Source organism: Argiope bruennichi, chromosome 9 (assembly GCF_947563725.1).
Source record: "Argiope bruennichi chromosome 9, qqArgBrue1.1, whole genome shotgun sequence".
NCBI lineage: Eukaryota > Metazoa > Arthropoda > Arachnida > Araneae > Araneidae > Argiope > Argiope bruennichi.
The window spans coordinates 78,556,016-78,570,936 of record NC_079159.1 but is presented as its reverse complement, the minus strand read 5'-3'; the positions used below and the strand labels follow the sequence as shown (position 1 = coordinate 78,570,936).

At 25.3% G+C, this 14,921-nt stretch overlaps 1 protein-coding gene across 5 annotated transcripts in view; it reads left to right on the top strand.

Annotated features, from left to right (window-relative positions):
- LOC129985310 (ubiquitin carboxyl-terminal hydrolase 34-like) overlaps positions 1-14,921 on the top strand; it is a 68,597-nt gene that overhangs the window by 623 nt on the left and 53,053 nt on the right. For 4 of the 5 annotated variants that reach the window (XM_056095295.1, XM_056095294.1, XM_056095293.1 and 1 more), the window contains exons 2-11: positions 3,024-3,114; positions 6,240-6,672; positions 7,618-7,767; positions 8,662-8,729; positions 8,823-9,015; positions 9,617-9,754; positions 10,405-10,623; positions 11,383-11,524; positions 11,613-11,746; positions 13,731-14,584. In XM_056095295.1, the coding sequence (XP_055951270.1) occupies positions 3,024-3,114; positions 6,240-6,672; positions 7,618-7,767; positions 8,662-8,729; positions 8,823-9,015; positions 9,617-9,754; positions 10,405-10,623; positions 11,383-11,524; positions 11,613-11,746; positions 13,731-14,584 (2,422 nt within the window). Of the gene's footprint in view, positions 1-3,023; positions 3,115-6,239; positions 6,673-7,617; positions 7,768-8,661; positions 8,730-8,822; positions 9,016-9,616; positions 9,755-10,404; positions 10,624-11,382; positions 11,526-11,612; positions 11,747-13,730; positions 14,585-14,921 lie in introns of all 5 variants that reach the window. The other variant, XM_056095292.1, reaches the window with a different exon arrangement.

The following is a 14,921-nucleotide window of genomic DNA, read 5'->3' as shown; positions in this document are numbered from 1 at the left end:
ATTTTTTTAAATTTCATAATAAATCTTGAAACCCTAAAGCCCTAATAAACTGTAATTTTTGATTCCCGATTTTCTTTAGTATATTATAAAGAAGAAATTTGCAATGATTTTTACTTCTTGTTTATTGGAAATGATTTCATGCTTTTAAATTTGGTAAAAATTTTCCCTTTGAATTTTTTTTTTTTTTTTTGAGAATATCATTTGAGAATCGTAAATGTGTCCTGAAGCATTCACAATTATTTATCACTTGAAATTTAGTTTTGATTCTATCCTATTTGATGCATGCATAATATAAAATGTTTTATGTTTGGAGGGATGAAATTAACATTTATATTTATAAAAATTGTGAATGTGAATTTCGGAAAACATGTTTGATATTTTCTTGCTTCTTCATTCTTATTTTGAATTAAATTGTTAACATCCATTGATTGTTTTGAAATTTAAGAACTTTCATGTTTTGGTAGATTGTCTAATGTTTCATTTTGAAATATGCCCTGTTAATCTTCAGTATTAGATTTAAATATTTATCAGAATTTTATTCTGTATATACCAGATTAAATAAATTTAAGAAGAGAGGAATAATATATTGTATCAGTTTAATAAATATATATTCTGAATTATTTAATGTAACTTGAACTGTCAAATTTTGTTGCTTTCACAGTCTGCATTCTTATTTTAATTTCATTAAAGTCATTGTTTTAGAAAATTAAGAATTATTTATATTTTAAAGTTATACTTCCCATAAGTTTAATGATTTTATATTGACTATATTTTTAAGCCTCTATTTGTTTTATATAATATAAAGTGTGTTTTTTTATTAAAAAATATTTTGTATTTTACTTCACTCTTGGAAAACAATTTATTTTGTATGTCAACTATTTGTGTTTAGTTGCAGTATTTCAGAATGATTTATAAAATCTAAAATGTTAAAATTACCATTAATTGATTAATTTAATACTTCATAATAATTAGTTTTTTAATATTTTCTTTGTCATTTACTTTTAAAGAAACAGAATTTAATGTTTAAATCATTTTGCCCGTGAAAAATTAGTATACAGATTCTTTATCAATTTATTTCCTGTAAGTGAAATTAAAATTGCATTGTTGAATTTTTGAGAAGTGAAATTACAAATCGGAAATAATCTCAAAATATCAAATGACATATTTAAGATGAAAATAATTTTATTGTGGAATTTTCATTGCAGAATTAATGTATACATATGGAAATAAGAATTTTTATTTTTTAAAAAAAATTTGACATTATTTATGATGGATGTTAAAAAAGTATAATTTACATTATTGGTGTTTTAAATATATAATTCTGTTTGACTTGTATGTTAAGCTAAACTATTCATTATTCAATTATATTTGATTATTAGTTTTATAGTATATTTGTCATGTATAATAAATTGTGCTAAGTTATTGCTTTAAAGTGGTCAACTTTGCTTTACTGCGGCTTGAAACAGCACTTTATTTGGACTTGGGTCTCTGAAGTCACTGAATTAACAAACTGTTTTGCATTGGGAAGTTTATTTTCGTTTTATATGTTGTTGCAGCAATCAAATTTCCAATTTGTTTGGAGTATTTTTCTCTGCGATTGAAGAATATTAAAATAAGTTTCTGCTTTAATAAAAAATATTTTTATTTATCAAGATGCAACTTTTTAAGATTTGTCTTTACTTTTCTGCCTGGCTTTCCAAGATATATTTCTTGTTGAAAAGTGATGTAATATCCATACACTGGAATAGAGAAAATTTTTCATTTTATTTAATATTCATTTTTTGTACCATTAATTCTGTATCTTGATAATGTAAGACATTATGTCATTTGCATCAAATTTTAATAAAGAAGCAGTTGAAAAATGTTAGATTTCCATTAAGAAAATGAACATTGTGTTGTATTGAAAACAGTTTCTCAAATTATTGATGCACAACAAAATTTTCTATGCTTCTGGATAAAAGGAAAGAAGAAAACATATAAATGTGTACATATTTTAATTTGGTAAAATAAACTTAATGCGCTCTAACTTCAAAGTAAGAATTTTAATTGTAAAGAATTTTAGATAAATTCTTTTAGACTGGTGTTAGTGAATGATGAGATGTTGTTTAGTCTTAAGGAATTGCATGTACCTAATATGTATTAGTTTTAATGAAAGTGATTGGGGTTTGTTTAAAACCTGCCATTTATTCATCACCTCCCAGCTTTGTGATTTAAATAGGCCGAACTGATAAATTTTATTCAGTGATTTATGTAAAACTTTATGTTTATTATCTTAAATTTTTCAAATGATTGCACAAAAGAAAACATTATCTTGATGGCATAATTATAACTCTTTTGAAGAAATTTGTTTAGTAAAGTAACTTTTGAAAAATTAGATTATATGAATATTTTTCTATTCATTTGATTTTTAAAAATATCATTTTTTTTTTAATCATGATTAAAGCATCTACTTCCAAGTGTGAGATATGGGGCTTTTCTTCAACAATCTTCACTTATTATAAAAATGGTTGTGAAATCTTTACTTAAAATATTTCCTCATTCCTACTTCATTTTGCATTTCCCAACTTTTTCTCATTGTTTTTATTTGACCTCATTTGTCTGTAGCATTATTGAAATATGTTGCAATACCATTAAGAAAAATATTCATTGAATTGTTCTTCAAATAAATAGCTTCCATCATATATAAATGAAAATAAAAGATTCTGAATTTCTTTTTTATCACTCTATAATCAATGTAAGCAGCACAGTTTCTAACCTATTTTGTCTTAAGATAATTATATATAAATTGGTAACTTTATATTATTAGTTTGATTATGCAATGCTGTTTTGATGTATTACCGAAATAATTAAAATATAATACTTGGTAAGATACCTTGTTATTTATGTATATATTATTTCTTCTATTATTCCAATGTTTTTAATGCAAATAATATTCCTTAACATGAATTCAGTTTTTGTTTTCAATTTTTGTTGTATATTAATATTTATTTCTGTTTTTGATAAAGTCATTTTCAATTCTTTAGATGAAAATGAAATCAAAAAGGGAGAACTTCGATATTTGTATAGACCAGAAATGAATACATTATGTGCATATCTTCAGACGTGGATACAAAGGTAACCGATTTTTCTTGTATGTAATTGATGAGAAAAACTTTTTATTCAAATTTAAATGCATGTTGAGGCAAATAAATATTTGAAAATTTTGTTCAGCTCATCACTTAAGAATAGAATTTCTAATTGTTATAGAAGAATAGAATTTCTAATTGTTTTATTGTAGATATGCATATTACAAGTAATTTTGAAAGTGAAAAAAAAAGTAATTAAAACTCTAAGACAGAAATTGTTTTAGGAATGATTGTATGTTTTTTTAAAATTAATCCTAAGGAGAATTTTAGCTTTTCCTAATATATATTATGCTTATATATATATTATATACGCATAATAAAATCTGCATACTTTTCTAAATTCACATATTTAATCCAAATAACCAACAGTTACTTTAAAATTTCCCATTAGCTTTTAAGAATCATAAATCTTTGAATTCAGTTTTATCTTGCATTGATAACTATGACTTAAATAATCTTTATACATACCTTTTGTTAAAACATTTATCTTGGGTTGAAGAGTATAACATTGAATCTAGATCTTCATATCTTCCCTTATATTTTCACATCTAACTTTTCCTCAATAGATATTTAAAAATGTATGTAGTCTAAATTCTTATAAACCCATTTTGCTTTATTGTAATTGAAATCATCTAATCTTTATAACATATGATACAATGTGTATCTCATCAAATGCAGTTTAAAATCATTATGAATATTTGTAATGTTTTGGAAATTTTCATTAAATAGCACTAATAAGAAAAGTGGCTTTTAAAATTTGTTGAACTATTGATAATAAATGACAATTTCAATTATGAAAGTGCATTAAATATTGCTATGAATTTTTTTTTATTTAGATCTTTTAATAAAGTATTTTAAAATAAAATTAGTGTAGTTTTTGTAGTTAGAGAAATAGATAATTTATCTGGCAAGTGTTTTTTTTAAATTGAATTTTGGAATATCATTAAACTTTGAAAGAAGGTTTATATATAATGTAAAATTTTAAAATGTTTTTTAAGTCTGAACTTGATAAGTAATTGTTCTCCATAATATATAAAGAAATAACTGTAAAATAAATAAAATTTTGATGAAATGAGTTAAAAATTAATTTGAAAAGGCATATTATAGACATAACTAGATTTGGGCAATGACTGGACTTCATTATCACAATATATCACCAATATATATTGTGATTTCATCATTTATTGCTGTAATATATTATAAATAGCATCTCTTAACATATTGATGGATTAGAGTAAGTATAAAAAAAAAAGGCATTTTCATTTTCTATGATAAAAGATATTCATGCTTTTTTCAATAAAATAATAGAAAATAAATTTTTAGAAATCCTTTTGGTAAAGGTGTCAACGTCAAAACAACATCTGCATTTTATAATTTATCATTCTAATTTTACAATGGTATATTAATTTTTAAAATTTTACTTTTTACTGTTGATTTAGAAAATGCCACTTTCATTCTTTATTCAAAAAAAAAAAAAAAAAAAATGCCATAATAATGCTTTTAACAAATAAAATTAAATGGTTTTAATAAAACTCAAATTTAAAATCTGAAGTCTAATGTCTTAAATTAATTTAATATATGAATAACAACAAATTTTATTCTTATTTTAAAAATATTAATGGTACATTTAATTAAAAAAGCAGTAGAATTTTCACAAGTTTATTAGATAATTAAAAGTGCAGAGGTATTCGTACAATTTGTTTCAAAAATAAAAAGGACAAAAATAGGGATTCTAAAATGAATGAAACATGAATAATAAATATTGAGTGTTAATTTTACTTGGAAAAATGATACTATCCATTAAAAATTTTAGAAAAAGTCTTCCAATTTTTCATTGAGTTATGAAACAGCATGAACAAATAAAAAAAAAAAGTCATTATTAACTATCATCAATATAAAACACTGCAAAAAATAACCAATACTCAAATAAAACGCTCTGTTTCCTAATATTAAAACCATTCCCATCCATTCAGCTTCAAAAGTTAAGTCCAGTCTGCACTGAACAATCAATGAAGTTCAGTGGGCACCAAAATTTGCCCAGCTATGAAATAAAAGTGAACTGTTCTTCCATTAAAAATAATCTTAAACTTAAATGCAAAATAAAGTATTCTAATAAAAAAATATAGTATAAAATTTTCAAAGAGCATTTTTTAAAGATAGAAAATTAAAATATATATATACATTTTGAAAATATTAAAGCTACTACAGAAAAACATGCTTGATTAAAAAGTGATAAAAATATAGCAACACATTTTTTGTTGTTCACAAAACAATACCTTGAAATCCATTAATCAAATATGGCCATATTAGTTTATGAAAAACAGTGTTTGCTGTATTTATGTACAACATTTGCTGTATTGGACAATTTTGATAAAATTAATGTTATATTGCAATGATAATAAATAAAATAAAGTAAAATAATTAAATAAAATTCCTGAAGATCCCTCATATCAGTATGGCAGAAGTTCATTGTTGCCGGAGGATTCAATATGTTTTAAAGACAAGTCCAAATCCCACTTCAGATGAAAGTATGGCATATTTAAAATTATGTTTTTGTATATGAGCAGTAAATTTATTTTTTGTAAATGATTATTAATAAATGTGTATCATAAATTCAGACGTCAATTTTCTTGAAATGCATACCATATTTTCGAACATAGAGGGTATATTTTAAGAGAGAAAAAGTGTTTGTAATTATGGGAAATTTTTCTTAAGAAATAAATATTTGATATGACAGTGGCATTACTTGTCATATAAAATTTATATTTGGAAATTCGCTAAAAAATACCAGGAAATCTTTTTCTAAGGTGCATGTTTCTGTTATATGCTATTATATATTACATCAGATGCCAGTTAAAAATTGATTGAAAGTGCTGTCCTTTCTTTCAGGAATTTAAAATGGAATAATAATGCTGTAATTATTCCTTGTTTGTTCTAAAATATCTTGAAGTAAATTAGTATTTGATGTAAAACTGCTTTTTGCTCATAGTTTTTTTTTTTAATTTAAAGATGAAATTTTTATAACATTTAAAAAATTAAAGTAAAATTTGTGACAAATTGTTTTTTTTTTGTTATTAAATATATATATATTTTTAAAAAATTTTTTCTTTTCAGACAATGCACTTGTTGTTTTAAGGATCCGAAAAATTTTGACAGGTTCAATGCATTAGTGCAAGGTTTGGCTTTGAGTATAATAGAAATTTTACAACAAATAGTTAAAGATATTAAAGTATTGAAAAATGAACAACCACCCACTCTTAGTATTGCAAAAACTAATGAACCTAAGAAGATTGCATCTGATGGTGAAAATAAGGAAAAAGACTCCAAAGAAAAAGAAAAAATTAATAGTAGCTCTTCGAAAGAAACGGAAAAAGAATCGACAGAGTCAAATACAAATATGTGTGCAAAGAAGGACTTTTCATCTGAGGATTGGAGTTCGTGGAGTTCAGAAGACAGAGAAAAAATAATTTGTATATTCTCAAAAGTCTTTCTTTTAAATTTTCCTTTGTATGTTGCTTTCAAACATAGCCTGCAATCAAAAATAGATGTAAGTATATGATAAATATATTTTTAATAATTTATTTAAAATTAATACATAGTTTAATTGCTTATTTAAGGGCTTTATTACATTAGTACAAGTTTATATCTATGGTTGCATGTTTTGATTATGTATCGAATATTTTTTTTTGCACAATTTATACTTTTATAAGATAAGGCATACATAATTGAAATATACTTTCACTAAGATGTTAATTTAATGGAAAAATAATTTATATGATTGTTGAAAAAATTTTAAATTACACTTTTTATGAAATTTTGTTTAAGAATAAGAGCTCTTTTTAGAATATATATAATATGACCTAATGCATTTAAAGAGAAGAATGTATATAATTTGTTGCACTTATATATCCATTGTTAAATTATTTCAGTTATTTGCGTCTTGTGTACTGCTTTATTTTTTTTTTTTTATACGTAAGCTGCTTTCAAATTTTTTGGAATATTTGCATTTTGTATGTTTGCTGAACTTTTCAATACCTTTAAGAGCCTTACCTCTTTAGTTTAATTATGTAAAAGTTGGATTCCTTGAAGCTGTGAACTCTACATTTAATGAATGCATTAAATTTTAGATATTATGCCCTGCAATTTTTCTCAATTTAGAAATCAACTTATGTGATCCATGTCTAATAATTTTCATATATATTGCTGTTTGACATTATTTAACTTTGATGTTTAGTTGTTCTGTAAAACAGTGTTTCATTTTGGAATAATACATTTTTAGTGTTTGTTTTTCATATTTTAAGAAGATTTTTAAAATTTAGAATTTATTAGCTAGGGCACTGTGGTATTCAATTTCATTAAAGAATTAAAAAAAATATTTTTTTCTTAAAAGCAAATAAATTTTACTGTGATGGAAATTGCTGCTGTACAATCTTTTTGCTTACTTTATCTATTATATCTAAGTAATTGTTTGTTTTATTTTATTTTCTTATAGGATATGGAAATTCCTGTGTATTTGCTTCGTAATGTGTGCTTCTTTTGTGATAAAGGTGGTGTACAATTACTTATTGCTTGCTTTCAAGAATCAGATCCTGAGATTCTACCTATGACTTTAGCTCATGCAATGACAACAATAATGTCAAATGTAAGTAATATTGTCAAACAGATGAAATTAATTTATGCTCACACCTTGTTATTAGTTTTTACTTTCTGAATGATATCATCACTTAGAATTTTCACAACAATTACACAAAATCTTACAATTTGTTTTTGCATTAAATGAAAATTTGCTTTTAAATGGTGATAGAAACTGTTGCTGCAAGTTAGAGTTACAGCAAATCTAAATCTTGCATATGTATTCTATATGACCATTGAAAAAATTAATTTTAATTTAACAGTGACAGTTTTTGATTCCTTTATTAATTTCGGTTAAAAGCGTTAATCTGTTCTTAAAATTGAAACAATAAGATAAAAACTCGGCGTTTGTTATTAAAATAGGAAAATAGGAGGAATGATAACTTACTATTAAAATTTTACATTAGAAATTTTTTTATTTATGTATTTTTTTCACCAAATATTAAGTAAACTGAATTAATGGTAATGCTAGATTGTAACATTTCTGGAAGCATTATTAAGATTTTGTAATTTATGTATGACTTTTCTGCCTTTTTATAATTAACTCATACATTTTTTATTTTTTGTAATTTAAGCATAACAACAACAACAACAACAAAAAAAAACTTAACGGAAGCATAGTTCTAAAAATTAAAAAAATTTAGAACCACTTGTTTAACATGGTTTTTTTTGGATTGTTATTATGTTTTATTTTTATTTATTCAATTATCTCAGACTATATTATTCTTAAATCATTTATTAAGAATAATATATTCCAAGAATATAGTATATTCCACTATTTCATTTGTATACTTTATGATGTTAGATTGTTTATTATGAATATTTGTTTATTACTATTTTATTTTTACTGAATGGTCATAATACTGGTGTAATCCATAATGTTAAAATCATTTCATGATTACAGCTGAAACTATGGATGAATATAGGTTCTCTAATGCAACAACTAGTCCAGCTTCGTTCTTGTATGATAAAGTAAGTTGTACTTGTGGTTCGTAAATTTGGTTTGACTCATTTGAATATTAAATTAATTCTTAATAATGCATTTATTTTAAACTTTTCTTGCAGATATTTATGTCAGGTGAAGGATAGTCATTTAAGAGCTGTGGGACATCGCAATATGTTCGAATTCATGTGGACTGCTGTGAAGGACCCTCTTGATGGCCATGCCACCTTTGATAAAGAAGGATTGGACTTAGCCTTTAAATACTTCAGCAGCTCTACTCTAACCATGAGGCTTGCTGGTATATCTCAAATCAATGTAAGTGATTTTATTTGTATTAAAAAGTCTTCCAAAATGTGATTTCAGGAAGCTTTTCTACTTTATTCTTTTCTTAAATGAAAATTCTATTATTTTGGTATTTTAACTTGTCCTCTGACCTGTTAAATAACTTCATAATTTAACTGTTGTAGTAGTTTTTGTGTGTAGTTTCTTTCTTTCTTTTTTTTTTTTTCCTTCAATCTAGAGGGGAGAGGGGATGTTGAATTTCTGCACATGAAACATATTGCAAGGAGAAATAGAGATGTGTTCTTGCCAACCATGATTTTTTTTTCCTAATCTATGGATTTATTTTTTTTTACAGGAAAAAACTGTTTTTCATATATCCCAAGTAATTATAAGAGATATTTTCTTGATTTCTGGAAAGCAAATATTAACGTTTTCCAAAGAAAATTGTTGCAATAGTTATACTTTTTCACATATTGCAAAAATGAAACATTTTTTTTAAATATATATTTGGAAAATAGACTACTTAAAAAAAAAAAATCTTCATTTGAATTTAAATTTCATTATAACTGATTTTACCTTAATTTTAATTTCAATGACTTTGTAATTATTGATGTTAAACTTTTCTTCTTTTCAGAATCATATCAATGTGTATAATGAACTTTGCCATAGTGAAAGTTTGGTGGAGGCTGAGAGCATTGGGAATGCTTTAGCCAATTGGTTAATAGATAATAAAATAATCGAATGCATCTTTGGTCCAAATCTTCATGTTGAGGTAAGAATGTCATAAATGAGCTATTTAATTATGTTATTGTTTAGGACTGTCACACTTTAATTTGAGCCCTTAAAATTTTACCCTGCGTTTATATGAAATCTAACCTATGACAAAGAACAGTTAAAATTTCATTGAAAAGTGCAGATATTATTTTAAAAAGCTTTAAATATTTAAGTATTGACAATTAAGTTGATTCATGGTCGTAAAATAACTAGTTGCAATTGCTGTTTTTCAACTGCAATTTATTTTTTATTATTAGGAATAAATTGGGAGTTAATAAATTTTTGGAACATTATTGTTGAATTGTTTCTTAAACATTTCTTTTTAAGTTTTAACCCTGCTTTTTAAAGATGTGTTTTAAATGAGATATACATTTAGTATTCACTGTATTCTAGAACATTTAATTAGTAGTTATAGGAGTAAATGTACTGATTATTCATGGCAAATCAAATTTTTTCCAGAGTGGTAGATTTTTCTTTTATTTCATTTTGAATTTCATGTATGCATTCATGTATATTTAATGTATTCTATGCATAAGTTAGTAGTTCAGCGTTAAAATTTATTTTAAGACTATTTGATTGCATTAAATCTGTTAATAATTGTGCATTAAATTCATATTTTATTAATTTTGCTTTTTATCTCCTTTGCAGTTAATTAAGCAAAGCCATATAATTCTAAACTTTCTTGCAATGGAAGGAAGAATTACTAATGAACACATAGATGCTGTGTGGTCAGCCGCTCAGTTAAAACATTGTAGCCGTCAAGTATTAGATTTGCTACCTCCTCTAATTAAAAACTTAGAAGTAGCTCCAGTGTTACATCTATACAAATTATTGTGCAATGTTGAAACAAAAGAACAAACTGAACAGGTATGTATAAAGATTTCCTTAGAAAATAGGTATATTTTGCTATTTATATAAAAATTGTGGAAAGTTGGAGACTTAAATAATTTTTATAATCTAGTTTATATCTAAAAATAGAAACTTAATCTTGCTTAAATCTAAAGATAGAAACTTACAGAACTTTATAAATGTGGATTTTTGAATAATATGACCGAAAGTAACATATCTGGCATTGTTTGAGAGTACTTTTTGTAGGAAAATTACGAGTAAAACTAATATGAAATTTTGTATCTTTGGAATTTAGATATCAAATTTTAAGAAGAATTCACTAGCTGACCTTTTAATAAAAAATACTGTGAATTTATAATTATTAAGATATTATGTAAAAGTTCTACTGTATTCTTCGATTTTTGTTTTAGTAAAATCCTATAATTCATATAGAGTTATGGAAATATATTTTATACACAGATTTCTTGCACACAATGGGAAATTTAAGTCATAAAACTTTTTTTATTAAATACATATATAAAATCTTTATCCTCAACATAACTGTTTATTAAATCTTTATCTTTGTGGATTCTGAATTTTTAATTTCATGAGTTTATTATTTTCATATTTCAAATATTGTCATGAAACAGAAAGTATATTTTTTTATTTAAAAAACTGTAGGTTTATTTTTTTTAAACACTGACTTTTTGTCTTTGTTTTCAAAGCTACATTTTAGTCTTAAGTCTTTAACCCTCCCTCCTAAAAAAATGATAAAAATGAACATTTCTTCTGTTTTAGACATTACTTCTAGCTTCAGCTTTAATAAAATTCATATGGTCAAATGGAAATACATCAAGTGGCATGATTGTTTCCGAAATTGGCGATCATTCAAATGCTCACAGCCCCTTCTCTGTGCTCATGAAGGGTTCACTACATTTGGGTATGTATTAATATCACACTTCTTTTAAAATTTTGATATTACCTTGATTATAGTCTAAACAGTATCACAACCGGATATTTTTTTACAGGCGGAACTGGCAGTGACATCACAGGTTTAATTAGAAAAAGAGAAGCCAGCAGCAGTGAAAGAAGTGTAAGTATTGAAGCAAGCAACAGTGAAGATGAGCGTAGTGATGTCCGCCATGTTCATACTGCCAGTGAGGTTAGTTGTAATACAAAGGCTGTGTAATATATATATGTGCATGCAAATCCTTCTTACTTTCATTGTAAAGTAATTGCTGTAGTATTTATGAAATAAAAATTTATAGAATTTATATATATGCAAGTTTTATAAAGGCATAAATAAATTCTATTCATTTATGCATATGTAAAATAATGGATTCAAAATTTCAATGATTTAATTTATGATTTTAATTTTCCAATGTATATATTTTTATCACATTTGTTAAAATTACACACTTTAACCAATATTATAAAAAAGATTTAAAAAGAAAAAAAAGGCATGTTCATCATTATAAGATTATAGAAGATTCTTGCCTATATTTTCTAGGAAAAAAGAATGGAATTAATTTTTGAGCCTAGTTTGCTGAATCAGCATAATCTTGCTAAGTCATGATAGGACATTATTAGGAATGCACAATTGTGTTTTTATAATTTGGTATATAGAAAAGTTTTGGAACATAGTTCACTTTGTATCAACACATTATAAATACTAGCATCTGGAAAAATGTTGTGGCTGATTTCTTGTTAATTTCTTAAAATTGAAATTGAGTAGATTTGAATATAATATTAACCTGGATTAGTTTTGTTGAATGAAAGTTTTTATCACCTATGAATAAGTAATAAAGAAAAATATTTTTAAGAATAAAATTGATTTATTTTAGTAGAATATTTTAATAAATAATTGAACTGCCTGATGTTTATAAAATGGCATGCATTTTATAGATTTTATTGGGAAAAAAAATGTTATGATTTCTTGCAATTTCTAATTATGATTCTGGCTATAAATTCCAATTTATTTTTTAAATTGGTTCATAACTTTAATTTGTAAAGCAAGTGTTTTTTTTGTTGTTGCTATAATTTTCTGTTGGAAAATAAATTCTATCTCAGTATATTTTGTTTAATAACAGTTATATTTTGTAATAAAATTTTTCATGCCATTTTTGTGTTAATGCAGGCTAGTTATATATATGTATAAAGTTATTAGCAAAATCCCTTTAAGCCCTTTATGTTCAGAACAGACCTGACATAGTCAGGGAAGTAACGTATACCTATAGTAAAGTGACTATGTTGAATTGATTGAGATGGATTATAGCACCATTTATAGTGGTGAAATAAAGAAATTATTTTTAATAACTTTAAAAAAAAATTAAGGAGTTCGACAAAAAGTTGAATTAGAGGAAAGTGCACTATATCATAATAAAAATACAAAAAGTTTCAGGGTGTAATCTGTAAAAATTGATGGTGATATTTCATAATTTTAATTGCTAATAATTTGCAATTAGAATCGTGAGAATGAAGCAAAATATAAGCAAAGAAAATAGTAAACAAAAATAATTGGAAAAAAAAACCACTTTAGAGAGGAGAGATTCTGATAATGCATTTTTCAATTTAAAACAAACTTTTTTTGAAGTCGCAAAAAGTTCATAATTATAATCACAAATATCCCTGCCAATTTTACTTATAAGTCCATGACATTGAGTTTATTTTTTTTATTAATTCATATGCTTTAAGATAAAAATTCTATAATTTATTATAAGAACTTTAAACTTGCTTATTTATTCTGAAAATAAATTTTTTACAAAATTTTGATTATTTAATAAAATTGGACCAGGAATGTTTTGAGTTTTGAATTGCAGATTTAAAATACCTAATTCTACCACAGATTTTCGATATATATGAGGTTTTTGTTTCTCTTGTTGACTTTTGAATTGAAATAGGTTGAAATTTAGAGAATAAGACTTTTAACATTTTCATTAGGCCAGCAGTCAAAATTATGAAGTCAATATCCTAATTTCCTTCACATGTTTGAGATTTATAGTTCATTAAGCAATTATTCATGCAAAAACTTTAATTGCCATTATTTAATTCTTATTTTAACTATCATTATTTAATTTAAAATAAAAATGTTTAAAAAAATTTCTAAATGTATTTTTATGTTTCTTAATGCCATTTCTATGTTTCAGTTGGATAGCTCACAAGTTAGTGATCGACCCAGGAGTAGTATTGAAGGTAGTGAACATACTGGTGGTAGTCCCTCAAGCAGTCCATGTGATGTTGATCAACATAAACAGTTGCTAAAACATGCACAGCGAAAGCGTAATACTTCTCAGAGGCATCAAAATGGCAGAAAATGGCGGCAGACATGCCGAGGACGTGTCAGACCAACTGTGTTTGTTGAAAATAAAAACCAGTTTGTCGAAAATAGCTCTAGTGGGGAGGAAAGTGAATTGAGCAGTGTCACAGATGACAGTATGCATAGTGATACAGATCCTGGTGAGTGTTCTGAAGAGCCTCTTTTAGACATGCCAATTGGCAAACCACCTCATCTTCTAGAGAATTCAGAAGACTCTGGAAGGGAGTGTAATAAACCGTGCAATATATGGAATCGTAAAATGATAAGAAGAAAAAGGGCTAGATATGTAGTTAATAAGAAACAAAGTCGCATAAAAAAGAGGCAAACAGTTCCTGTAATTAAAGCTGAACTTTCCGAAGAGAGTATTGAAAACTGTAATCCTAATTCTGTTATACACGAGACTTCTCCTGTGAGGTGTGCGACACCTGTTAAAGATGGTGAAAGTGATTGTAAAAAGTTTATAGGAAATTCTGGAAGTCATAAGCATAGTGACTTGCCACAAACTAATGATAAAAAACATTTGCATCGACCAGCTGCTCCTGAGATTTTACCAGAACTTGTAAAAGCTGTGTTAGATCGAGATGAAAATCTCTCCGGGTTTAATGAAAATGTGGATAGTGATATGTATGATTGTCGGCAGTATCTTGCCAACCTAAGGCCTCAGCATCATGTTCCTGTTCCTGGGTATGTAAATATGTTAATAATTTTAATGAATTTATGAATTTTTATTGTTTATTCTTAAAAATATGTTCTAATGTTTATCCTTCTAATGTAACCATACCTTTTTACAAATTTTTTCTTTCTTTCTAAAATGAGCTTTTTCTAGAACAGATGTAAGACTATTAACAGATATAAGGCTATTGAAATAACAGTTTTGATATGTCACAATTTGATGTTTAAAAATATTTTCTTGGGGGAATCATGAACATTAAATTATACATTATATATAAATTAACATTAAATTTAACTGGAAATAACCCAACCTATATTCAGTGAATCTACTAGTTGCCAAAAGTGGCTA